The 26,316-nt window shown below is 38.1% G+C and overlaps 1 protein-coding gene across 1 annotated transcript in view; it reads right to left on the bottom strand.

The window, feature by feature from the left end:
* INO80 (INO80 complex subunit) overlaps positions 1-26,316 on the bottom strand; it is a 117,978-nt gene that overhangs the window by 13,711 nt on the left and 77,951 nt on the right. Inside the window, exons 25-29 of the mRNA XM_006920475.2 lie at positions 25,280-25,420; positions 20,247-20,472; positions 16,098-16,225; positions 8,991-9,085; positions 2,505-2,577 (exon numbers count right to left, since the gene is read on the bottom strand). Coding sequence (XP_006920537.1) covers positions 2,505-2,577; positions 8,991-9,085; positions 16,098-16,225; positions 20,247-20,472; positions 25,280-25,420 — 663 coding nt within the window. The remainder of the gene's footprint in view (positions 1-2,504; positions 2,578-8,990; positions 9,086-16,097; positions 16,226-20,246; positions 20,473-25,279; positions 25,421-26,316) is intronic.

Genomic DNA, 26,316 nt, shown 5'->3' with positions numbered 1-26,316 from the left:
TTTTTTTTTTGATCATTCAAATGAACGAGTAGAGGAATTATTCCTTAAGAAACCATAGACCAAACCTGAGATAGGCAGGTTGAGAAAGAATATACATTTTAATGAAATGAACTTATGCTCAACCTACCCAGGCGACCTCAACCAGCCTGGGTGACATTGTTACTTAATGTCTGCTAAGAATCTTGAACTTAACATACCCTAAACCAAACTCGTCATTTCTCCAATCAAACCCACGCCCCACCTCCAACCTTCCCGTTAATCAGTAATTGGTATCTCCATCACTCCAGCAGCACAGGTCAAACACTTTAGAGTTCTCCACAACTCCTGCATGTCCCACACCCAATCTAGGAACAAATCTCATTGTCTGTGCCTCCAAAATATACGCAGATTCCACTATTTCTCACTACCTCCACTACTTTAATCTTTGTCCATTTCACCATCATCTTGTGTCTAACTCCTAACTGATCTTCCTGCTTCTAAATTTCTCCCTATAATTCTCCCCACTCTTATCCCTCCCCACCCCAAGCCAGAGGGGCACATTTATAACCCAAGCCAAATTATGTTAGTCTTCTGTTCAAATTCTTCCGATGGCCTCCCATCTCAAAATCCTTACCATGGCCTACTAAGCCTTATATGATCTGCTTCTCCAACACTCATCTCACATCACTCTCCCCCCTCATTCATTGTTCCACCTACATAGAGCTGACTGCTGCATGCTGCCAAGCATGTTCTTACCTCAGGGCTTTACACTTATCTCCTCTGCCTGGAATGCTCTTCATTCTGCCAGATATTTGCTTGGCTTGCTCCCTTTCTTTAAATCCTGGCTCAAATGTCACCTTATCAGAGAAGCTTTACCAGCCCATATAACACAGCAACCCTGATCATGAGGGGTTTTGAAATTTACCAGATGGAAGAAGAGGCACCCAAGAGAATGCTCTATGCTGAGGGAATAGTTTATGCAACAGTGTGATACAGTATGGTATGTTCAGGAAAACTACAAATCAATCATTATTTCTGGAATATAAATTTTATAAGGGAAAGTAGTCTGGCAATTAGACTAGACAGGGTGATAAAGGCCACAAAATGAAGGGCCTTGTATGCCATGTAAAGGAGCTTATATCTTATCTTGTAGATTATGGCAACTCCCTGAAGAGTTTTAAGCAAGGGAGTGGCATGGTTAGTAAAGAAGGATATAAACAGAGTAGATATAGGGCTGGGGGCTGAGAATGGAGTTCAACAGATCAGCTAGGATGAATCTTGTACTCATATTGAGAGTATGACTAAGTTGGGACTGAATGAAATGTTTACCAAGAACCAAAGGACAAAGAGAAAGATAAGTTTCTGCTACCTGATATGGCACCAAGTTAGCCATTACATCAGAGAACCTACAAGAACAGCACCTACCACCAATGACAGCCTTCCCTTAAGATGAACTGAGGCTCATGATGTGCACATAAGATACAGCAACTACCTAGCTATGCCCCAGTGTCCTCAGGCCCTGGAGCCCTGTCCCAACCTGGTTACCTGGCTAAAGAGGTTTAGATGCCAAGGGAGGTATGGCTGAGTCTTATGGTTGATATTCTACTTATAATGATATTACAGAATCTGGTTTTTATTCTTGAAAGTACGCAGTTCTGTGGTATACTAGTGAACAAGGAGAAAGAACGGACACAGCTTAGGAGTGGAGACTGGGAAACATGGGATCTAGTTGCAGCTCAGCTGCTGTGAGTCTATTCAAGTATCTCCATCCTGTACTTCGTTTTGCATCCTTCTCATATTTGTGGGGATTCTGATAATCTGTATTTCACAGAGAAGCACAACAGCTACATAAAATAACATTTTTAGAGTCATGCCTTCTATAAAAAATTTTCCTATTTATACAAGATTATGAAAACTGTTATTAAACATATTTGAATACTGGGACTAATTCTGAGATTCAAAGGAATATTCTTTCTTCTCCCTTTCAGATACTGAAGTATTCCTCCAAAGAGATTGAGTATGAAGATAGATAACTTGATGAAATGTCTTTTTTACTTTATTTTTTAAATTACCCATTTCATTATTCTCCAACCACCTTTTGAAGTTTGGGATACAAAAATATGAGTTTATCTTACTATGAAATAATGCATAAGAGTAATAAAAGAAAGCATCCTGATTTGTTCAGTTATAGCTCCCCAAACCAACCTGGTTGGGTTGACTAATTTTTTTTTCAGTCTGTTTATTCACTGACATACTCCAAGTATTTGTACCGTATCAGACACATAGTAGGCATTCACTAAATATTTGTTGAATGAATGTGTTAGAAACTTATTCCAAAGGAATGCATAGAAAAGTCCATAAAATGTTCCAGTTTCAGGCAAAGCACGATTACTGTCATTTAACACAACAGAAAGCAAAGAAATAAAAAGTATGTGACAGAAAGCAAAGGGTAATACCAACTGAAAGACATACTTATAGTAAAAAACCTGCATATATATAAGGTGTATTGTGCTCTCATTACTTACTGTATCTGCAGCAGTGAGATTGATGCCCAGTCCTCCAGCTCGTGTGCTTAGCAGAAACACAAAGATATCGTTCCTGCAGAAGAGGGAGGAATATGTTAAGAGCACAAACTGAAAAAGAAAAATGGCATGTGGCATAAGAGAGGGATCTCTTGAATACAGAACAGAAGCTTGGGCTAGAAAGTTTTGGTGGTTACGCAGGCCTGATCTAATATTTCTTTGACACATTGTACAAAGGTGCTCCATTGCTAAGATCAAACCACGGCTGTCATCTTCCAATTTGTAGAGATACTTTTGCTGCCTACTAATACTGACAGGCAATATAATTACAAACATGTAGTAAATATAAAAGTAGGTTATCATGGCAGAAGAGGCCTCTCTCTATATTATATAAAACAGGCATATTTTTAACAAGTCGAACCATTTCTAGTTCATATAGAAGAGACAAATCAGTATTTCCTGGTATTCCCCCTTGTAATTTGAGAAGCAATAATTATAATTTCAAAGCACTCATTTTCAGCTGAAGAAAGTCAGTCCCAGAAAAATGATCTGAGGGCTAAGACCCAGGTCATGATTTCTATGTATGTATTAAGTTGAACTTAGGCTTAATTAATGAAGACAGGCTGGAATTAAATTACTTTTTGAAGAATGCCAACATAGTCCTTAAACAGATATGATTAGATACAGTTTTCTGTTGTTCTTTACATCATATTTCCTTTCACAGAAACCTAGAATTACAAATAAACTAGTAGATGCCACTGCCACTCATTCAGGCAACAACTATTTACTGAGTATCATCTAGGAATAAGGCCCATGCTAGTCATAAAAAAACAGGCTTTGACTATAAGATTTATCTATGTACACACATACAATTAGGGGCTCAGTTTGAACACAGTTCTTGCATTTTCATGTTTCTGCCACTTGATGTTATTTTCCAGAACATTTCTAAGAAATTGCATTATACCTGTGAGCAAACTTTACAGTCCCCTAAATCAAGCTGCTAATCTCCTTTTTCATGACTATAATGAGGAATACAACTAGAAATTCATTTACATCAGTGTTACTCAAATTACAGGTCATAGCTATCACTGGTTATGAAATCAGTTTGGTGGATCTGGACCACATTAAAGAAATAAAGAAAGAAATATAACAGATTAGAAATATTGCAAATATTACAGGTCATAAGGACAAGTACGGCTTTGTGCACTAAATACGAAGGTACTATTCTGTAGGTTCAAGTAGGGAAAAATAAAAGGGAAACACAGACATCAGGATGTTTTCATCTTTTGATGCTGTTCTTCCTTGACAAAGTCACTTAACTGCTGAAGGTGTTTCCTGGATATAAAATGGGGATGGCTCTGAATACAGCTGAAGTGACTAATTGATGACATATCAACAGCAAACATGAGTATCAGTGAAGGAGCTATTCTGAAATAAGCATCCTGGTTAATCACTAAGCTGGGTAGGTCCTCGTAGAAATCTGTCCATTATTCGCATTGTTAAACACAACTTTCCTAGAGGTGGGCATGGATAACAGAGCATGTTCAGAGGCTTCTTGTAGGGCGTGAGTCCAAAAGCTCTGTACTCTTATGAAAGTTGTACTAGTTTATCCTTGAATAATACCATGAAGTTTAATATTTCATAATTTTACTTAATTTATAGGATGTTATCTTTTATGGTTAAATCATAAATAAATCATACAGGGCAAACCACAAAGTTTAAAGGCATGTGCCAGTTTACAACACATTTTCCGATAGATGTGGGATGATGTAAATGGAAGCTTGATACCTCACAGCCCTTAGAAGAATACTTAACCACAAAAAGTCTTCAAATAAAAATTGAACTTTCTAGGCTGTACTCATCTAAGAATAATCCTTCCCACTCTAAGTCTGAGAAGACTGCTCTTCCCCTCTATATCTCTCTCCTACTTTGGCTGTTACAGAGGCAGGGATCAGAGGCTTCTCTCCGATATCTGTGTGAGAGCTGATGGGAGTCACCTAATGGTTAGGATTTTTTTGGTGATTCCTAAAGCAGTCCACAGCCTCAGCATGGTGTGGGGGCAGGGAAATGGAGATGGAATGGGGAGGGAGGTAGAAGGCAGTTGGGAACTACAATAGAAGGAAGGGTAGAAGCATAAAAATGGGTCATTTCTATAGTCCAGACAGCCAGAGATATAAAGCCCCAGATACAGTAATCGCTTACAATTTTTTCTATATACAGAAAAAACACTAGCAAAAGAAATCTAAGTAAAAATAGATTACTAGCAAAACTTAGAAAATGGTGGAAAATGCTTTTTTATTTTGGATATTAACTATGTATTGAAAAGATGTCTTTTAATGATGCGGTAGATGGTAAATAGCAAGGTTTGGCTGCATTCAATTAAATTTTACCATGCTATAATGGAAAAAGAAGGATTATTGTAACCTTGGGTTGTTAAAATCAAAGAAATTAGTTCCCGTCTTGGATCATGTTGTTGTATTATTTATTAAAAAACCATCTAAATCAAACTGCTGAGAATTCCTTTCTACTTAATAAATCTGGTATTGATAATGTGATTTGTTTGGAGGCTGCAACTTAACGAAGAAAACATTCCAGGAGGCAACATGATGGTTTTGGTGCCCTCTAGGGGGCTGAAAAGGAATCTCAACTCAAGGTCTGTGTTGGAACAGGCCTTAGAGACCAGCTTCCAGGTGGTCTATGAAATCATGTGACAAAGACATGCCTAGGTCTCACTCTTAGTGAGGCCACTTTGCACTAAAATACCCAAATAGTGCTGGGCGCGTAGCTGACAACAGTAAAGACTTGCTGAGTGACTGAAAAAAAAGTCTGAATGAAAGACGACACTGGAGCTCTACAAAACTTCACCAAGAAAGAAAATTTCACATGTTTTCCAAAGGGTCACCCTGAGTGGTCAGATAATCAGGGGCATCCATTTGGTAAATGTCGTGAGGTATGAAGAAGTGAAGCAAAGGCACCCCAGAGCAAAGACCTGTGAATAGCTACTAGGATCACGCAATGGTCACATGTTCTTAATGTTGCCCAGTCAGGACATCCTGGCCAGTCTTTAGTCTCAGTGAGACTCTTTCCTGGAAGGATCCCTCATAAATAAATCTTGTATGTAGGGAATGTAAATGGCTTTTTATAGGAGTTCTTGTTTACTCTGGCTGACCTTTGAGCCACAGGGCTTTCCAGTTGAAACTACAATTTTTCTTTTGATGTCTTTTCATTAATAATAATGAAAATATTTGGCAAGGCATGCTTTTTTTGTTTTTAAAAACACCTGTCTTTTCCCTACGTTGGCCTACTACAGCCACTCAAGTTTATAAGTTGAGAACTTTTTCCTTGTTTGGAGGGGTCTGCCTGATAAACTTCTGGTCTGTATAGGCACAGTTCATGTCTATACATGAGATATAGGAGATTATTTCCTAGTCATAATCTCAACTTTAATTATCTAGATCATTGCAGGCCGGGAAGAAGACTTGGGTCTGTTATTCACTCTGCCTAATACTAGATGTAGGATGTTAAAGTGGTGGTAATTCAAATGTTGAATCTAAAAAAAAAACCTCACTGTTCCCTAAGTCATTCTCAGCTGTGGGGTTTGAAATTTCAAGTAAGGTTTCCCATAAAAACTGTGAAAAATGATATATTTACTACGTAGATAACAGTACAATTTAATGGTAAAAATACTCTTCTTTTAGAGCTACGCTTTTCAAAACTACTGTGTGATATTAAGATTGCCCAAATAACTGCTTCATAAATTAAATAAGAATTCTTATAAGTCATAAATTAGATACATCTACTGACATTTTCTACTATAATATACTGAGCTCTGGATCACATAGTCTAGTTTTCTGAGAACTGGGTCAGCTAGAATAACAGCTGTAGTTCTACAACTCAGAAGACTAAATCATTAGAAGTCAACATACTACAGCTCTGGTTGGAATCTAAACCAGCAGAACTCTCTACAAAGCAATCTGACAATATTCACAGTCTTAAATGTTCACTCAGTGATACCCCTTCATTGAATCTATATTAAGAAAATAATCTAAAATAGTGACAAAGATTTATAAACAAAGATATGCTCTCGACATTTTAACAACAGAAAAGTAGTATATAATACACCCAGTGTAATGGATATTGGTCATTAAAAATAATGATTATATTTGCAACGACATGGATAGACCTAGAGGTTATTATGCTGAGTGAAATAAATCAGAGAAAGATAAATACCATATGATGTCACTTATACGCAGAATCTAAGGAACAAAAAGAACAAACTAATCAAAAACAGACTCACAAATACAGTGGACAATTTAGTGACGGACAGAGGGGAGAGAGGTTTGGGGCTAGGAGAATGGGGTGAATGGTTAAAGAAGTACAAATTAGTAGTATCAACTACTAGTTGGTTACGGGGATAGGGAGCACGGCATAGGGAATGCATTAATATGATGGCTAGATGGAGGGCCAGGGTAGGGAGCGAGCAATTGGGGGGATCATTTTATGAACTATATAGATGTCTAACCAATGTACTGCATACTTGAAACTAATTTAAATAAACAAATTTTGAAAAAGTAATGATTACAAAGACTTTTTAAATGATATGTGAAAGTGTTTATGATATAATGATAAGTGAAGAAATCAGGACACATAATCGTATCTATAATATGGTGTCAACATGTAACTATAACCACACACATATTAAAGACGAGAGGAATATACCAAAATGTTAACAATGATGAAATTGTGGGTAATTCTTATTTTCTTCATTAAATATTTCTCAAATTTTCCTCAGTAGGCATTTTAATATGTAAAGATGCCAATTGTTATTAAAAAAAAAAAAAGTTTTGCTGTTAATGAGACCTTCAAATGTAAAGTATCAAACATATTAGTGGAAAATAAACACAAACAGAAGTAGGTAAAATACCCATTACTTGGCTTTTCTTCTAACACACAACCCATGCCACCTCATACCAGTGTGACCACATCACAGAGGTGCTAGCATGCCTAGAGAAAATACAGGCAATCTGGGGGAAAACACAGTCTATAGATAACATAGTCTACAGATACTGTACATAAGATTATTGTCTGTCGGAGCTCCTAGGTTGGAGTAGATAAGGAGATAGTAAAATATATTTCATTTGATTTCAGAATGAAGAAAAGATGATCATTTGGTAAACTTTTTTGGTTGGGGGCATAACAATGTGGTGGGGCTAGAGGCACTATTATGCTTATACACGTCTCAATTCAATTTAAGAAACTGCTGATAGCTTCTGCTAGGTGAGAAGTTAGGTTAAGCTGTCCACACAGCTGCTCCAAGGTAACAAAGCGAAACAGGTCCAAAGCAGACCTTCCGCTCCATTGTTAGTTAAAAGCCACCTAAATTCAGATAGATGTACAGTTTCAACTTAGAAGTTATTGGCCTGAGTATACACTGTAACCCAAAACATCAGGATATTATTTCCTTACCCATGCTCTATTGTATAGGATTGTGCAACAGCAAAAACTCTCAGAGGATATTCTATATTGAATTATGGATGTGTTTTATGTTAAACTGTTTTAAATTTAAAGTAAACCACATTTTAAAACTGAAAGAATTAAAAAATTGTAACCTAAATACAAATAGCTATATGCTTAATTTTCTTCCCAAGAACTCAAAAGTTAAATATTAACAGACTACACAATTAAAGGCCAGAAATTCAGAATGTTATGATTTATAAAACATTAAGATCTATTTTATTCCTTAGTTGTCCAGTTTTAAGGAAGAAAATTAAGAGTGGAGTTCAGCAGACCTGTCACTAGCAAAGCATGGCTTTCTCCTTGGAGAGAGCAGTAATCGGACTCTGCTTATTACAGTGAGAACCTGCACTTAGGATAATTATGGCTCTGTAAGCCATGAGCAACCAGCAATCAGTATTTGAAATTTCATAGGCTCATTATCAGGTAGGAGAAGTGCTGTAACTGAGAGCTACCAGCTGAATAGAATGCACATTAGTGCAATCTGTCATACTGTACTGTACTACTATAATGCTAGAGGGAAAAGCATAAAAAAGAAAGTATTTTTTTTTTAAACTCATACGTCAAACAGGTAAGCAAAATAAATAAAATAAAATAAAATCAACTATAAGTCAACATCCAGAGATAGCCACTGTTAACATTTAGCAATATAGCCTTGTGGACTTTTTTCTATAGATACATAATCCACATGAGGGTCTGGAGTCATAATCAGAAGTCATTTTATTGCCCCCAAAAACAAGCACTGATTTAGTAAGAAAGTAGATTTCAAACACAAAAATACCAAGTATTCATTTTCCCTCTCACATACACACAGATCTAAACTGCTATAGATAGATTTAGCTACCTCTTGAAATGGCAGGAACAACATATCATGATCACTTAAAAAACAGATGTGTCAGTATTTCTTTTAAAGTCATGATCTCAAGCACTAGAGGAAAGTCAAAAGAGGATTTCTGTAATTCCTATTAACATTACCTGTTCTGAAAATCAGCAACCATGTCCCGCCTCTCTGAGATTTTGGATGAGCCATCAAGTCTCATATAGGTATGCTTCCTGTAAACCATATATTCCTGCAAATCAAGAGGAAAAGATATAAACGCAGTCTGATGCAAATTCTGTATTCCATTTCCCACAAGCACCTAACTACCTTTTACTTCATCTATACTGGGGGCAAGTCATATCCAGAATGAGGTGAAAGCAACAGAATTTAATTTATAAAGGAGTTCACTGTCAGTGTATAAAAATTGAGGGTAACTTGAAGACTATATCTACTCTTTATTTCAAACTGGAAACTACTCTTACTCCTCCAGATTTCTGATTTTCATGAAAAACAAATACCCAGCTATACACACAAAAAAACCCTAAATCTTCAAACCAAAATGGCTTTTCAATTACCAACCAGATGTTTCTAATAGCTATTGATTAAGTAACACTTGCCCTAACGTGTTTCTTTCCAGCAAATCCTTATTGACCAAAGTCCTTGAATTTACAGCCTAAGCTTTTTCCCAGCAGGGCACGCATCACTGTTAAGGAAGGCATCAGAGTAAACATAAGACAAGGTAACTTTCCATAGCAGAGAATGTTCCTGACATAATGTGTAAGAGGAATTACAACTTTTAAGAACCAAGAAGAGGCTTTAAGAGATGTAATGGAGAGGACATATCTCCATTTTTAGAAGTACCAATTCCTCTTCCAGATAATATCCAAATAAAAAATGATTTCCTTCTTCTTTACCCTCTGATTATATGATTTATAGTTCAAAAGGACCATTTGTAGAGGAACTATTAACAAAAACTCAACACAGCTGCCTAGTTAAAAGAAACACTATGAAACAGTTATTTCGGTTCTAAAATAACTTTTCCCTATTGAAAAAGGCTAATCATTTCTACATTAGGGAGATGCTTGTGCAAATTGATCTTCTGTGGTCAAACATTCTTTGATAGCAATAATCTCATATGTAGCCCTTATCCCTGTTTGGGTATTTCAGCACATGATGCGGCTGGTGCAGTGTATGTAGCAGCCTACCCTTAGAGCAAGTAAGTGCCAAAAATCCTTAACGGCTCAGCAAAGGTCTCTGGCTAGGATAGCTGTGAAGTGAAGCTGGTTGACGCTGTAGACAAGTTCACTGAGGTGCACATCTTCACTGTGTTTTGTGTATGTGTGTTTTAACTATTTCCTTCTGTCTCCAGGTAATTCTTTAAGGGCTTTGATAATCAAAGAAGGACAGAAAATAGCCACAGTGAGCTTCAAGTTCACCTTTAGTGGTATTACCTTATAATGGAACAGGGTTATGGGCAGAAGAGTTGGGGTGTTTTGGATAAAATGGAATTCAGGAAAAAAGGTGAAAAATGATAGCATGATGATGGTATTTAAAGGCTCACTATACTTTGGCAGTTAATCCAATCAGAGAATATCACCATCCAGAACAACAAAATAATGAGATCATACAGACATCCCACAGATTAGGACTTTAACCAAAAGTGAGCTTTTTGCACAGGCACTTTTTGCCTTTTAAAGCAGAACTTCTAACCTCAGTGAGAGCACTGACAAATGTATCTTCTTGTAGATATTGCATCACATCCCTTGTATATCGAAGTTCAGCACAACACTAGAGAAATTAATCCTAGACCATATTCAAGCTAACGCTGCTTACAGAGAGCCTGTTACTGAGGCAACACAAGTGAATCTTTTCAGTTTACTGCTTTAAGCCTTTGCTCTTCCACCCAGGGGAGTAGTGGGATTTCAGAAGGCTTATATTAGTTTAGATCCTATTTCAGTAAATAGCTTCAAAAACAGCAAGTAAATGGACATGGAAAAAGCCATTAAAAGCAGAATAGAAGAATGTCTACATCTTCACACCAACGCCACAGAATAATATCTAAAAGATAAAGAATGAGCTAAAAAAGCAATTCAATATTTCTTTCATTCACAATTTCTAGCTATACCAGAGTTCTTCTAGATGTCTGTTTAAAATTCTAGGCTGTTCAAAAAGATACTTAAGCAAATGTTCATTTGGAAAGAAATGTCTAATTTCTTCTAACTATTAAATTGCAAGAACTGTGCCCACTTCCATTCCTAGTTCAGTTTTCCTATGATCCTAAAAACATCTAATAATTTAGTATAAAATTCAATGCTATTTGGTTAAAATAAAAATAAATTTTAATAAATGGTTTGATAATTTTCCTAGTACTTTTGAAAATTAACTTTAAAAATCACTGATCTCCAAAAAAAGATCTCCACTTAATGAAAACATCAAAAAGTTTCGAAGATTCATCTTAAGAGCCTTGCTCAATAAATTCTTTTCAAAGCCAGCAGCTAAGATCTGGTTAATTAGAAACTGTCTATTTGCCGAGTTTTGTAGTTAGGTGCCTTTTAAAGACAGCACAACATTTCCAGTCACCCCCCAACTCTCTCTGTAGTTCACTCCCACGACTGAGGACCATGGCAGAATGGTTACCACTTGCTGGATGGCTTTACTGTGGTTTGTAGGAACTGTGACAATCTTAGCACTCCTGTATAATAAAGAAGTTTTATGGGATAGCAAGACTAAGCATTATCCAGCCTTTCCTTACATTCGGCATCCAGCAGACACCAAGGGTCTCTCTCACTTAAATTGTACCAAGTGAGTGAAACATGGCATCCATCCTTTCCTTATTTAATACACAGCCTTTTGGAGCAATCTGCCTTCACACTACTTGTGTTATTTCCTTTTCTCCTGTACCATATGTTCCAGTCACAGTGAACTACTCTCCGCAAATATCTTCTACCTTCCCAACTCTGTGCCTTTTTACACCTGGCTTCCTAGTCTGGAATGCCTTTCTTCCTATTGGCTGAAATTCTATTTAAGTTCAGATGTCACTGTCCATGTGAAGTCTCAAGTGACTTAGCTATCTTCAGCTCTGTTTATGCTTCTTTTTTGGCATTAATATAAGGGTATGCTTGACAGTTATTTTTGTTTGCAATAAACACACATGTACATACATAACCCCCCTCCACTAAACACATTCCTTGCAGTTACAGACCACATTTAACTAGTATTTACATCTGCCTCACACAGTGCCTTGCTCACAGTTGCTATGAAAAAGAATTTAACTAAACAGAATAAATATTGTATGGTTGTAAGCTGACACAATCCCTTCTATCATTCTTAAGACCTAATGAAAATGCTAGTTAACAGTGACCCCAATTTGCTTTTCATTCCACGGGGCAGTTTTAGAATACCCAGCTTTTCAGTATGTCCAGAATCACAGCTCCCAAAGGTAACTTGGAGTCCTAAGAGAAGCCAGCTCACAAATGACAGAATGTCTGTTCAGTATGAATACTTCCCTACTGAGGTACTTGCTGACTGAGCAAGTTATACAACCCATTGTCTCAAATGTCATCATTAGCTATGGATTATCTGGATCTAATTCTGCATTGCACTATTTTCATATATTAGTACAATTTAAGTTTTGTCTGGGTTTCAATACTTAACAATCACACCACATATAGCACCAGTTGGCTGACCCTTTCTAAGTACTTCTGTTGTACTGCATAGAAAATATTGAGATTTATTTCCTTAAACTACAGACTCAGTTGCTTGATGCAATAGGAATGAATCTCAAAAGAGACGACTCAGAGATAACACAAGTCATCTGTAGAAAGTTAAAAGCTCTCTGCAACTACTAGGATATGGTGGGGGGCAGGGTACTGGAAAGGTCCTAAACTAGGATAAAAATCATGGTGGTAGGAAAAGTTTTGTCTGACATTCAGCTAGATACTACCATCCCAACTGCATAGGGGCTGTCTGTTTCCATAATATCCCCACCAGCCAAGACCCTACAGGTGACTCAGTAAATATATATTAAACCCATGACATAACATTTAGTGATCTATCATATCCTCCCCTATTTATGTCCTTGACTTCTGTCCATGGCACACTAAAAATTCCTGGCCCTGAAAATTAAGCAGTCTCCTTTTTAAATCCCCCATCCAGAAATACTATTACCATGGGAAAGGATAAAACATTTCAGATTACAGAATTCTATTTGGAAGAAGATCTGATATTCACAAGAAATTTAAATTAAAGTCAGATTTTTGCCCAAGAGAAGGAGGCTAGCAATCACTTTAGAGAACAGTGAGCAAGTACTTAGTGCCCATACTTAGTATTTCTCACAATATGGAAACCTGGCCACATAGAAGTATGTGAATTTTTACTGGCTTCTAGTTCTTCTGAGTTCCAGAAATTGACAAACAGATAGCCAGGCTAAGGCACAGAACAAAAAAACCGAAAAGGCTGTTGTATGAAAGAGATGCTGACATACTCTATACCTACAACAGAGCTTCAATGCCTGCTGTGAGTTCCTAACTCCAGCTCTATCGGAAGCTTTTCTTTCCCTTTTTGACAAACAGGGTACAAGATATCAAGGGCAAAAGAGAATCCTGAAAAAACATTTTTTAAAAAATCTAAAACAGAAATAAAAACCACAGTACTTTGCTAATAAAGAAACAAGGTGAGGGTCAAGATATTTCTTTAAAGAAAAGATCAAGTGTACTCAAGGGAAAGCATCTATATAGAAGGACCTTTCTATAACATGGTCCTTAGGGTTCATGCACCAGGCAGTTTTAAAGTTGAAACAGGACTCTAATGAATGTTTACAGTAAAATATTCCATTATGATAGTGACTAAAAAACCCATAATACTCTTTGAAAAGGTAAAGAAATGGAGACCTAATCCTGCACTGTCCCAAGATCCACAATACATTTACATTTCAATAAATGATCAGACATGTACTAAGCACTGTGGGTACCATCACTCCATGCCCACAAAATAAATTTTATTTGAGGACTAACTTCTGGGAACACAGGCTGTAGTTCATTTAGGTAAATAATATTAAAACAAACAAACAACAACAACAAAAAGAAATGATCTTTTAGGAAACTTAATTTTGAAGGAAAAAGAATAGTATAGTATTAACGAAACTAGACAACGGTTTCATTTTAGTTTTTCAGTAAAACCTATAAACAGCTGCAACATTTTCTGGCTTTAGCATCCTAGATAGATGTTATACATATGACTAAGGAATGTAGCAGTTGTGAAATTCAGGCTTTGCATTTACTTTTCCCTAATTCAGAATTCCCCATAGAGAGATGCAACTACATTTAGAAAAGGTTTTCAAGCTGCCTTGTTTGCAAAGCCTACCCACAAAGTCCACACTCTGCCTACAAAAAAACCTGCTAGATTAGAGATAGGAAGTAACCCTGGTGGGTAAGGTTTACAGCACTCATCCTGAACAAAACTTATTACCATACTTTGATTTACTTATTTTATTAATATTTATGAGTACCTAGAAGTGTGCATTAACAGAATAAGGGACTAAAATGTAGGACTGTACCAAACTTAAACCATCTACACTCACCTTAATCTACCAGAATAAGCTTATTATTTTTTTTTATTTTTTATGGCTCACCCACTTTCCCTTAGAATTTCCCTTTAAAATGATTCAACTTTTAGGACTCTATAATATACTTATATAGCCTTGGAAAAGAAAGGTCATCACCTGTGTTACAAAATCCTTAACATATTGCTTTTTCTGTAATTCTTATCAGTGTAAGATCACTACTTCACCGAACTCTTCAGGACAAGGCAAGTGCACTTTATCTAAAAAGAGCCCCGCTGAAGGAAAATTACTCATTTTGTTTTGGCTGTTGGCATCATTTGCTTTGAACAGAATATTAAATATGCAGACAGTCCTTTTATTTTGAATTACTGCTGTTAGGACCTTTAACACAGTCAAGATTTACATCAAACAATGGTTTAATCACCTCTCTTACAGTGACTTACAATCACTTACAAGCAGTTTCCATCATTTAGATATAGGTAACCTACTCATAATACAAACCATAAATTGTGGCCTATTGACAGCATTCAGAGGCTGAACACTAAACTAAACATAAGACTTAGTGATTAAACTGACCTCAAATATCATTTATATCTCTAGCCAAAAGAAGCCACTAGGTTATTAAAAAGGAACCTGCCACTAAATTCAAATAAACTCAGTGCAAAATTAAGCAAGCCAGCCTTGGCTTCCAAAGAACCTAAAAATTCTTCCCTATTGCTATCTCTTCACTCCTGTGGTACTGATATAAACCCATTCCCTTATTCCTAAATAGTGATAATCATGGTCCAATTTCCACTTATTTACTGCCAACCACTCCGTGGAGTAGCAGGGTAAGAATAGGAAGCTTTAGATATATAAGATACATGGAAAAACATAAGATTATTTATACACTACTGACATCCAGGGGCTTTAGCCTCTTGACCAGTGTGACTCTCCAACTTTCTTGTACTAAAGATCTACTCTAGCAGTTTGTGATTATTTGTCCTCACTCTTTCTCTCCTGTTCTTATGCCTATCCATGACTTCCTCTCCCGTAAGTAACAAGCGACTACTCAGACAACAAGAAAGCAGAGAGAATGTCAACAGAGATAACTAAAAAAACCACAAGCTGCCTTGCACAGTGAGACACTGCTTTACCTTTCATCATAACCCAGTGGTTGTTAACTTTGGTTGCATATTAGAATTACTTTAGGAGCTTTCAAATATCCTGATGCCTAGGCCACATTCCAAACTCATTAAATAAGAATCTCTGGGGATGGGACCAGACATCAGTATTTGTTACAGCTCCCCCAGGAGATTGTAATACATAGTCAAGTTGAGAATCACTACATTAACTCAGGTTAAATAGCCACGTCTGGTTTTTACAAATCGAGAGCTAACCTCAAATCTTGTTTTCCATACAGAAACTCATTGGGTTTTTCAAAAAGTTCCTAGGTTCCGATCTACTTTAAAATTAGGGAATTTCTTCCTCAGTAAAGGAAGGCAGTAAGGAGTATTCTATTTCATTGGTATAAAGGAGGCGACAGAAATCCCTTGCATATTCTCGCATCTGCCAAGAGCTTCTTTTCCTCCTATTTAAGAGAATAAAATCACAAAGACAAGTTTTGAGTTCCAATTAAGCAGGACTGACATTCGTCAAAGATGTCTGATTTCTGAAAGTTAAATGTCAAGGTGTCCTAGGTCCCCAAGGTTCTTTCTCCTACCTCCAGCAGGTCTATCATCCTGGTCATCTGGGAGTAGATAAGGACCCTATGTCCTTGAGACTTGAGCCGAGTCAGCAGGACATCAAGGGCATACAGCTTTCCACTGTCAGTGATGAGGCTCTCCTTGCCTATGGAGAAGAGAAGGGAGGAGGGGGAAACTGTATTTAATTAAAGCAGCAAAATCACTCACTGCAAAGCTGTATGCAACCAAAATTACTACAACCAGAATGCTTGCCATCATGAGAGCAGGAAAGTCTCTACAGAAGAATGCAAAGCACTGTTAAATCATGACTCAGTAGTGCTCTGGAAAGAAATATCCTAGAAGAAGGAGGCGTAGGTTCCCTCCCAACTGACAGTTACCAATCAGACATAGGCATTTGAAAGCTTCCCTGCTCAGGGGACAGCAGGTACACATGGACATCTTAAGAGTGTGTCCATGTCATATCTACTGTGACCTGAGAAACCTGATGTTTCTTTTTCCATACTACCTCTAGATATTTGTTTCTGCTAATTCTGTGACTAAATGGTTTATCTCCTAAAAGCACGAGAATGTAAAGAAACAAAGGCTGCTCTTGCCTGCCCCTGGAGAAACTTAAACACCAAGAAATGCAAATAAACAAACCCACTTCTGCCTTTAAAAAAACAAAACAAAACAAAACAAAACTACTTCTCCTGGATGATTTCTAATAGGTTGGCTGGTAAATGCCATTATTCTAAGCTGTAATTTGATAAGGACATTAGGACTCGTTCAATTTTTCCAGAAAGATTGACTTTGGGTTTCTGTGAAATGAAAACTGCTTTCACTCACTAACTTGTGCTGTCTCCTTCCTCTTCCCATTAAAAAAAAATCATTTCAGCCAAAGATCTTTAAAGAACACTTAACTCACAAATTTTCATCTTATCCATTCAGTATCATTCAACTCCCATCACATTTCAGGAAGTAGAGTTTCCTGTTTGCAGACTGGTCTATAAACATGCCCTGAACAATTGCTGTTATTAAGAGGGGAAAGAGATGAGGCTTAAGGGGCTGGGAGATTTAAGAGTATATGTGGAAGTGACTGTGGCACACAAAAAGGAAGAGAGAAAGGCTAGAGATATTACATAGATGGCTGACCACTAAAAGTATAAAAGAAAACTGTTAAGAAAACATACTGTCTATCTTTAGTTTCTGGGTTTGAACCCCATGGTTGTTCCTCAGAACTGCAGGGCAATCCAAGAGTTCTCAACAGTCATTTTTCAGCTCTTGCCACTATTTGCCAAGTGTACAATTATTGTATAAACCAAATGAGAACGGATGTGCTGACAGCACTATAACAAATCATCAGCCACTCTGTTTTTGCTACAAAGCCACAGGTCCTGGATGTTTACTCCTCTGCACTGCAGCCTGCCTTTTCCCACCTTCGGAACGCTGCCAGGCCACATCTCTCCCTCTACTCTCCCCCCAGCCCCCCCGATGTTGTGGCACACACCTTTGTTCAGCCTCTTTGTTTGGTCCTGTTTAGATTATTGAAATGCTCTTCTTTTTGTTGGTCTTTTTACCAACACAATCAAATGACTGCAGCTGGGACAGAACCAATTGCTAAGCTCCCCCTGGCACCAGACAAGAAGGCCTATATAAATTCCAAGTCTGATCAGGCAGTAAGGCTTTCATAACAACTTCAAGGTTTTCTCCTTTAATTGGATTTCCTGGGGTCCCTCAATTTTGATAGCTCCTAAACATTCCCCACAGAGCTACCAATCAGCTTGAGACAGTTAAGTTTCTTTCTTTTCTTATTAAAAGCACAGGAAGGTAGGGGGAAAAGCCCATACATTTTTCAGACATTGAGCAAGCATGGTCAAGCTAAACTCATCAGATTTCTGCAGCCTGTTTACCGTCTCTCCCACATCACAAATATTTGTCTAAATTTTGAGAAGCTGCAATTCATCTCAAAATCATGATTCAATGGTTTTCACACATTTTTTTTCACATCTACTTTACTTTGCTAACCAGAATTAACTGATGCTAGGATTTCGAAAGCTCAGATGATGATGATGTGATGGAACACTTAGATGGAACTCTGATGCACCTGAAAGAAGCAATAAGTGGTACCTGTTATTAGCTTGTTATTGTGTAGGTGGGGAGGTAGAAGTTGACAGACTGAATTTCTTTGAACTGCTCTGAAGGAAAAGGCCTAAGAAGAAAGAGACTTAAAGCAATAGCCTTAAAACACTTAAGCAATGAATATTTCTGCTTCTCTGGCAAGCATGCTAGATGAAGGAAGTCAGCCTGTAGTATTATGCAGAAAAACTGGTTTCTTTCTCTGTACACACCTGTGTCTTCTGGGCCTGGCACCGATTACCCAATTTTTTCAGAGCTACCAAAGTTGCACTGGACAAGAGCACAACTTGTTGCTAAGCAGGGTGCAGAGCCAACAAGAGCACTAGTTCCTAGAACTTAGGCTGATTTTTCCCAGTCAAACCTGTGTCCAGCCCTTTCTTTAAAACAGCTCAAAAAATGTTGAAAACAGACCTACTTTCTTGCTGTCTTTCCTATAATGCTATGGTTCGAACTTATAGTATTTTCACTTACATAAAAATTCTTACTGACCAATATTAAAATCCTGCTCAGACATAAAGCAATGTATCCCATGGCAGTAAAATCAGGGTAACAGATTAATATCTCCTTTTACCAAGGAGATGAGACTTTTTTGAAGAGATTGTACATCCTTCACCTGGTGAAACATGGAGACACATTCAAGGTGTGAAATCCAGAAGATTTTGGTTAGTCCCTCAAAGAATGTGTGGAACCAACCCTTCTCAGGGAACAGAAAATGTAAAAGTCCAGAGAAAAGAAATATAAAATACACGTTCCAGTGACACTCCCCACCCCTCAATGCCCTGTCCCAAGCAGTCTACAGAGCACAATAGGGTCAGTGAGGAGCTGGTTGGTTCTCACAGTAAACAGCCAGTGAGGCTGGTGCTTTTTATCGATGCGAAAAGAACTCAGACACTTCCTGCTATTTAAACAAGGTCCATTTTTCTTTCAAAGAACAGGAAAAGCCACAAGAGATTCCCACAGCGCCAGCAATAAGCCTTCTACTCCTGTACTGGGAACTAAGCAGTCAGAATGAAAAAGGGAAAATGAAGAAATAGGTGTTAACTTACTTCTTTCAATACCTGTGCTCATCGTCTGCCTGGGATTCTGTGGTTTTCATACTTGCTAGATTCTATCCCTCTATTTCCATTAGTATTCAGGTGTGCTTTACACTTGGGTTTTCCCCTTTTTCAACAATATACCTTCACTTACTGCTTTCACATGTACTAAGTCAGCTATGAGACTATTTATAATACTGCTCTTATATACCTAAAATGGCATCTTCCAGTTCAAAGCACCCCCAAAGCTATTAACAGGTTGACCCAAGTTCTCTTGACACTAGACAAAGTTAACATTAAAATGGAAAAACCAGAACCAGCAGATTCTCTCTTTTGAATGCTTATTTAGCTCCAGTTTACTTCTGTTACATGCCAATAAGATTAATACGATCAAAGTATCAGAGAATGTGGACAACCAAAACTAACATAGTAGCTCTAAGCCACCACTCCAGTTTGCCAGCAGGTGTAAGCAAAAAACATGAGCCTATAAACCCTGTGTTCAATTTCCTTAAAAGCAGTCTCACTAAAGCAAAGATGAAATCCTAGTTTCCTCTCAACCCACGACCCTGACCCTGGGAGGTCTGGGAATCCGCTAGCCTTTTGGCACAAAACACACTGTTTTTCTTCTGGTTATCATTCAGATCTCTAGTGCTTTGGGCAGGACACTGTTTATGCTACTTAAACTAGGCTTTCTGTGAGTGACGACATTCTCATTCATCCCGCTGGCAAAGGCACAAGACAACTGTACTCACTCGACCTGGAGCCTTTCCTATCATGTATATTTCTACCCCGTCCCCTTTTTAAGAGTGGCATTCCTTGCTCAACTGTAACCTTATCAAAGGAGAGTATTTAAACACAAACCTAAAGCACACTTCTCTCTCAAGTCACAAATTACTTAAGTATTCTTACCTATATGTTACTAAGGGCAAAAAGAAAATAGAAACCCCCAAAACTTTGAATTCCATATATCTGAAACCGCAAAGCTGGGAACATATTTCAAGAGAATGGAGGACTCACCTGGAATCCTGATGAAAGACCAGCCATTCTGAGGCCTAATGCTCCACAGTCCTCCAGCTGGCTCTGGGAAGAACTGGGATCGTCTATTTAGCCAGTCTGCTGCCAGTTCAGGGGCTCCATTTAACAAACACTGCTTGGCTGCCAGATTCCCTCCTTCCTTCAGCACTCGCCGCTCATATTCTGCACTTCGGTCATTGCAGTAAGAATCCAATGGCACTGCGGTGACCTGTAGACAAAGATTCAAATGAGAGGGCTTGTTCACATTTTCCACACCTACTTAGCCTTTTGGGAACCTCCACTTTGAAATCTGACTAATGTGGATAATTCTTAGGTTAGTGCTTTTACTTTCCTTGTCCTAATGAACTAAGCTGTCCCTAATAACTGCCTTAGTGAGCTTTCTCAGGTAAAAGGATAACCTCTTATAACATGAACCAACAACAAACTATAAAGATCCAAAGACTGCTATAGCTTGCAGATAAACTGGGACACCAGGTTAGGAATAATTCTATCATAGATGTATGTGTCTGACTGCTTTACACCTCCCTTCATTGCTGGATGTTGCTTTTGGCAAAGTTCTGTTTGCCATACACAGGATGGTAAAGCCAGAAAGGGAGCTGGAGCTAGTCAGTCATCATTAAAGAACTAGGGTACTGGTGTGGCACATTTGGAGCTATCTTTAATGATTTTGTGGCAAATCTTCTTCTCTGCCAGGTTGCTGACTGACAAACAATGGATAATAAGAGAATCTTTCATGCCATGAAAGCTGGGGAATGGGGAATGGGAGAGCAATTGCCAGAAGCAGTGGACTCATTTCTTGGCTAGGGCAAAGACTATGCACAGATTCTTATCTCAACACAAGGTGTAACAACACTCAAATGCTGCCCCGCCCCCAAAGAAGGCTTCTGTCAATTTAGAAACATAGGCTTTATTCTTCTTTAGCTATCTGAGTCTGTTACTATTTTAATAAGCAGCTGCATATTCAGATGAGAGGAGCCAATAGATCTAGGTTTGTAACAAGCATCCCACTATCTCAGGCTGAGCCTTGAAAACATACTGCCTTGGGGTACAGTCAGCCAGCTTACTCTGGGGCTGCAGGTGCCTTTGCTGGGGACTAGAGAATACCAAAACCAGAGAAAGAGCATCATTTACCAATAACCACAGAATATACTACTTTGCCTTCAGTGAAGCTGAACTGAGTTTGCTAGAAAGCAGTGCCATCTACAGTCCAAATGCAAAATTACCGAGGGTCACAGCAAGCTGGGCAGATAAAGCTCCAAAACCCAGACAGGTTTACACAGCAACTGGTTTATACAGACAGTACTAGGAGCAGGAGTACTAGGAGCAGGTTTTGATAGTCTCATATCACCTCTACCCTCTCCAAAAAGATTCTGTTCTCTTGCTTCCAATAACATTTTTCTCACTGAAAGTTGAGCATAGGCAAATAAACACTGAAATACAAAGCAAGTGGATAAAATTGGGTCTCTCCCTCAGATGGTTTGCCCTGGCGGTGGCCCTACAGATACTGGACCAGAGTAGACATCTATCATCTAGGGTACAAGTCCCAGAACTTCACAATCAACAGCTGCTATACTTCCATAAAAATGGTTAAGGAAGCAGTGGTCTGGACTACAGTTCTGTCTCAAACAGCATGCACTCTTGGATGAGTCAAGTATGGTCTATGATAGAGGTCCCAAACCCTTGGGCCACAGACTGCTATGAGTCCATGGCCTGTTAGGAACCAGGCTGCACAGCAGGAGGTGAGTGATGGATGACCGAGTGAAGCTTTATCTGTATTGGCAGCTGCTCCCCAGTGCTAGCATCACCGCCTCCTTAGATCATGAGGCATTAGATTCTCATAGGATTACCAGTCCCTGGTGCCAAAAGTCTGGGGACCACTGGTCTATGAGACTCATATTGGCCAATTTTACACTCAAAGATAACTACTGGATTTTAATTTGTAGAGCAGCAGAACTTATACTGGAATTATATATAAAGACGTTGGGCCCATATTCTCAAGATGAAAAATCGAAAGCTAGACAGCCCGAAGGAATAAGGGTAGAAGAGTGACATGAGGAAGAATACTTTCCCTGCCTAGGAACTTGTGCACTCTTAATAGTTTAAAATCAAACCAATTTTTTTCCAGTTATGAACTTTTATCTATCTTCTAATTTTCATTTTGCTGATATCCTTCCAAGTCCAGAACTGAAACTGGGAGATTTGCAGGGTACAGTTCTTAGTGAAATATTTTTTAATGTTTTGATAAGCTTCTTTGGCAAGAGCCCTGGGTCAAGATATATGCAGAATCATAGAATGTCATGTTGTAAATACGTAAGCAGCGAACTCATGAGGTCCAAAAAGGGGCAAACAAGTCCATTTCTATTTAAATCCTGCTTTCCCAGGCAGCTCTCTCCTAGACAACTTCTATCCTTTCTGCTAACCCTGAATGGCCTTCTTGATTGCTCAGAAGCAGGGGGAGATGAAGCATGACATACCATTTTTCCTCCCCACAAATGGAAATACATACTCCCTTTAGTCCCACATGAGCTAACCTCTGTTTCTTGCTTCATTAACTTCCTAAACTATAGTATCTTCAGGGGCTGCCTCCTCAAGCATTTAGCGCGTCCTTCCTGGAGACATGTATGTTCCTGCTCTAGCTCTAGAAGCGTGACTGCTCCAAGCGCTACGGTTTTTTGGTAAGATGAATTCCAAGGATCTTAGTTTATTAACTCTGCAGAACTATTCCCTTGGCTAATGAGAAAAGAACTCCTGTTCCTTCTTTAATGGCACAGTTCTTCCTGAACTGACCCTAAAGTTTTCAGAGTATGTGTCAGGAAAACTAATTTGTCTTAACTCAAGGCCAAGGTTGACACTTCAAAGGAAATCAGTTTCAGCCATAGATTGGTTAGAAATCAATATAATTAAGGTATTTAATAAAATGTTAACTTTTTCACACCCCAGGTCTGATCTGAAAAGTAAAAATTTGTTTGTGTGTATATAAAATATCCAGACATGTTTAAACCTTTTTCCTGCCCTCATAACAATGGTGTAATTACTCCTATTTTCAGGTTTAGCACATGCTAAGTGAAGGAACTCTATAAATATGGGAAGAGGAGCTGAGTAGGATGCTGGGCAGGAACCCTTCAACCAAATGATAAAAACTTTCTCCTGCTCCCTGACTGCCACCACATCTTTATGCTGTTATAGTCCTCTTCAAGTTACTGTTTATTGTTCTTTAGGGAAACAGCAGCACCAGGCATGATAGTTTAGATTTCTGGCTCCTCAGAAAATAACACTCTGTAGTACAGTTGGTGTATGCATGTATGAGTATGTTGGGAGAGTGGGGCTATTCTTCAGAGTGGTTGGCTAGAGAGCTCCAAATGGTGCAAATAAAGGCATTTTTATGTCCATAAATGTAATTACAGTTCAAGACAGTTCACTTTTTATTGGCTCTATAAAACACTGGGAATATAAGAAGTAAAAATGTCTTGACATACTGCTCTTAAAAATCTAGACCTCCTCTTATCGTGTCTCAGTATATACATCGGATTAGGAGAGTGAGAAGGAAACAAACCACACAACTATGAAGCCTGAAGCCTGCTTTCTATGAAAGTACTTGGCTTTAGATGTTTTCCTAAAAAAAGTGCATTTCTCTGCACCAGCTTAACCAAGAATGCTTTGGAAAGACATACAAAATCTAAATACTTTTTGGATAGTCAAGATAAACCAAATGAAGCTGATAGTGGCATGGGGATCAAATTCATGTATCACAGGACGAACAGAAAGAAATCTAGGCAGGCAGAAATCAGTAGGACTAAATACTGTTGTATCATGTCCATTCATCATCTTTCTTTGCATCCTCTGCCAAATTCTGACCTTTGATAATGAAGTAAGGATGCACGCTGATGTAAATCACTAAAGAAGATTCAAAAGGCTTTACTGTCTTTGAATACAATTATGTAAACAATTATGTAGACTTGCTAGGATGCATGGAGAAAACAAAACAAAAAAAGAGAAGAGTAAGAAAATGTCAGCCTACTGAGAGTCTTCTGGCTAAATGAAAAAGGTGTCCCTTAGGGCAAAATGAAACAACCTGGAATAAAATTTGTTCTTTGCTTTAACCACAGAGCATGGTCATATCTCTACTCTGCTTCTCTGACCTTCATATATTTCTTTGAGGTAATAAGATAGCTTTTGTCTGGCATTGATCAGTAAGGACTGGAAAGAGAGTGTGGAATATGTAAGCAAAGTAAACAACCACAGGGTGCCAAGAGTAGCCTTTGCAGGAATACTGTAAACAATTACTGGAGTACCCTGTTTTGATAAATAGGGTATAGGAAGGATCCAACAGTTGCTCAAAGTTGAAACCACCATAGAAACTACCTCCAACCTGTAAGACGATGACTGCTGAATGGCGAATACTGCACAACAGTCATTTTTTCAGAGGGAACATACCTGTGAACCACAGTCCAGGCGGGGCTGCTCAGGAAAGTGAGAGAACACCAGACTAAGAAGGTTCTTGATGACAGAGTGTTATGTTTCCTTTTGTTATCTAGAGGCTGCACTCAGGCGATAAGGCCAGATCAAATCTCCCTCCCAATCTGGCCCCCTCCTCTGAAGAACCCTCAAAAACCTCAACACAGGTGACAAATGGCTCTCTCTCCTTTTCAAATATTCCACTGTCCCTGACCCTGCTGTTGGGTGGTAATCTACCTGACAGATGGCTTGCTCCCACTGTAGATTAGAGCCCCTAACTAAACAAGAGGAACTACATAGGAGAGACATGGTCAGGGAAAGAAGCCACTCCTACCTACCGTACAATTATTCTTAAACCAACACAATTCGAAGTGAGGAGTGCTGTCTTGGGAAAGCCAGGACTGTTGCATGGATGCTCTTTCTAAATACTGAGGATTTATATATTTCTCAAGGTCCAAATAGCTTAAAACAGTTCTGTTTAAAAAAAATAGATCCCTTGAAAACTGGTTTATTTCTTCAAATACCACCTATTTTTGTCTCTTCCCTCCTGTGGTACTTACTCGTGGACTGGCCACACACAGAAAAGATGGCAGCTCAGTGAGCAGGCAGCAACGAAGCGAGGAGGTAGCTGATCTCCGCTGATGAATGACCTGGTCTGAGTAGCCACTCACTGCTTTACAGTGGCTGCTGAAAACCAGAGACTACAAAACAAAAATGCAAATTAGTGCCATTGACACTTATATTTAATGTAATCAAAACCTGGGGGGAAAAGGGTCACATATTAAACATCTTATTTAAAAACATTCTTCCGGGTGAATATTATTAATTCTAGTAAACAAATACTATTTAGAACCAAATGTATTTTAGTCACAGTCCATGTTAATTTCGAGATGTAGTTTTATTAATATACCTTAAACGAGTATCATTTCTAATTCTATCTTTTTTTTGGAAGAGATACTGTTAATTGTGAATAACGACAGCAGAACTTTCATTAGACAAAACACTATGCCTGTATTTATGGGGGAAGTTTGGTTCATTTGTAATACCGTCGATGCAAACTCATGTCTTGAGTTAAAAACAATGATGACCAACAATATTTCCTTCTAAATTTTTCTTTAAGACAAATCTGTTTAACATCACGTGTATACTAACATAGTGCGTGTAGATCTAGCAAGGTAGGCAGTTTTACTTGATGACATCAATACAAGTGGTCAGGAATAGGAAACTACCATTTAAAAAATATAAATTATTCATTTATATTATTGTATCAATAACACATTTTAAAAGACTGCACAACTCATTTTAAAGCTTCAGTTTATAGTTATCATATGAAAGATTTAAAGTGTAGAATATTTATATACAAAAAATTTGTCAGGGGATTAGTGTTCTATATTGCAGATGCAGTTCTTTCTTCAGTGTTAGACATTTTATTGCTGGATCTTCATTCTTGATTACTTCTTTGTTTAATTGGTTTCTCAAATAATGCAAGTTGATAACTTAAATAACCATATAGATGAAGATAATGCATAAGGCAGTCAAATTTATAGATTGTCGTAAAGTCAAGAAAACAAACGGCAAGGTGAACATTAACCAGGAC

Source organism: Pteropus alecto, unplaced genomic scaffold, assembly GCF_000325575.1.
Source record: "Pteropus alecto unplaced genomic scaffold, ASM32557v1 scaffold86, whole genome shotgun sequence".
NCBI classification, from domain to species: domain Eukaryota; kingdom Metazoa; phylum Chordata; class Mammalia; order Chiroptera; family Pteropodidae; genus Pteropus; species Pteropus alecto.
The sequence above is the reverse complement of the archived record's forward strand: the minus strand, read 5'-3'. Positions and strand labels throughout refer to the sequence as shown.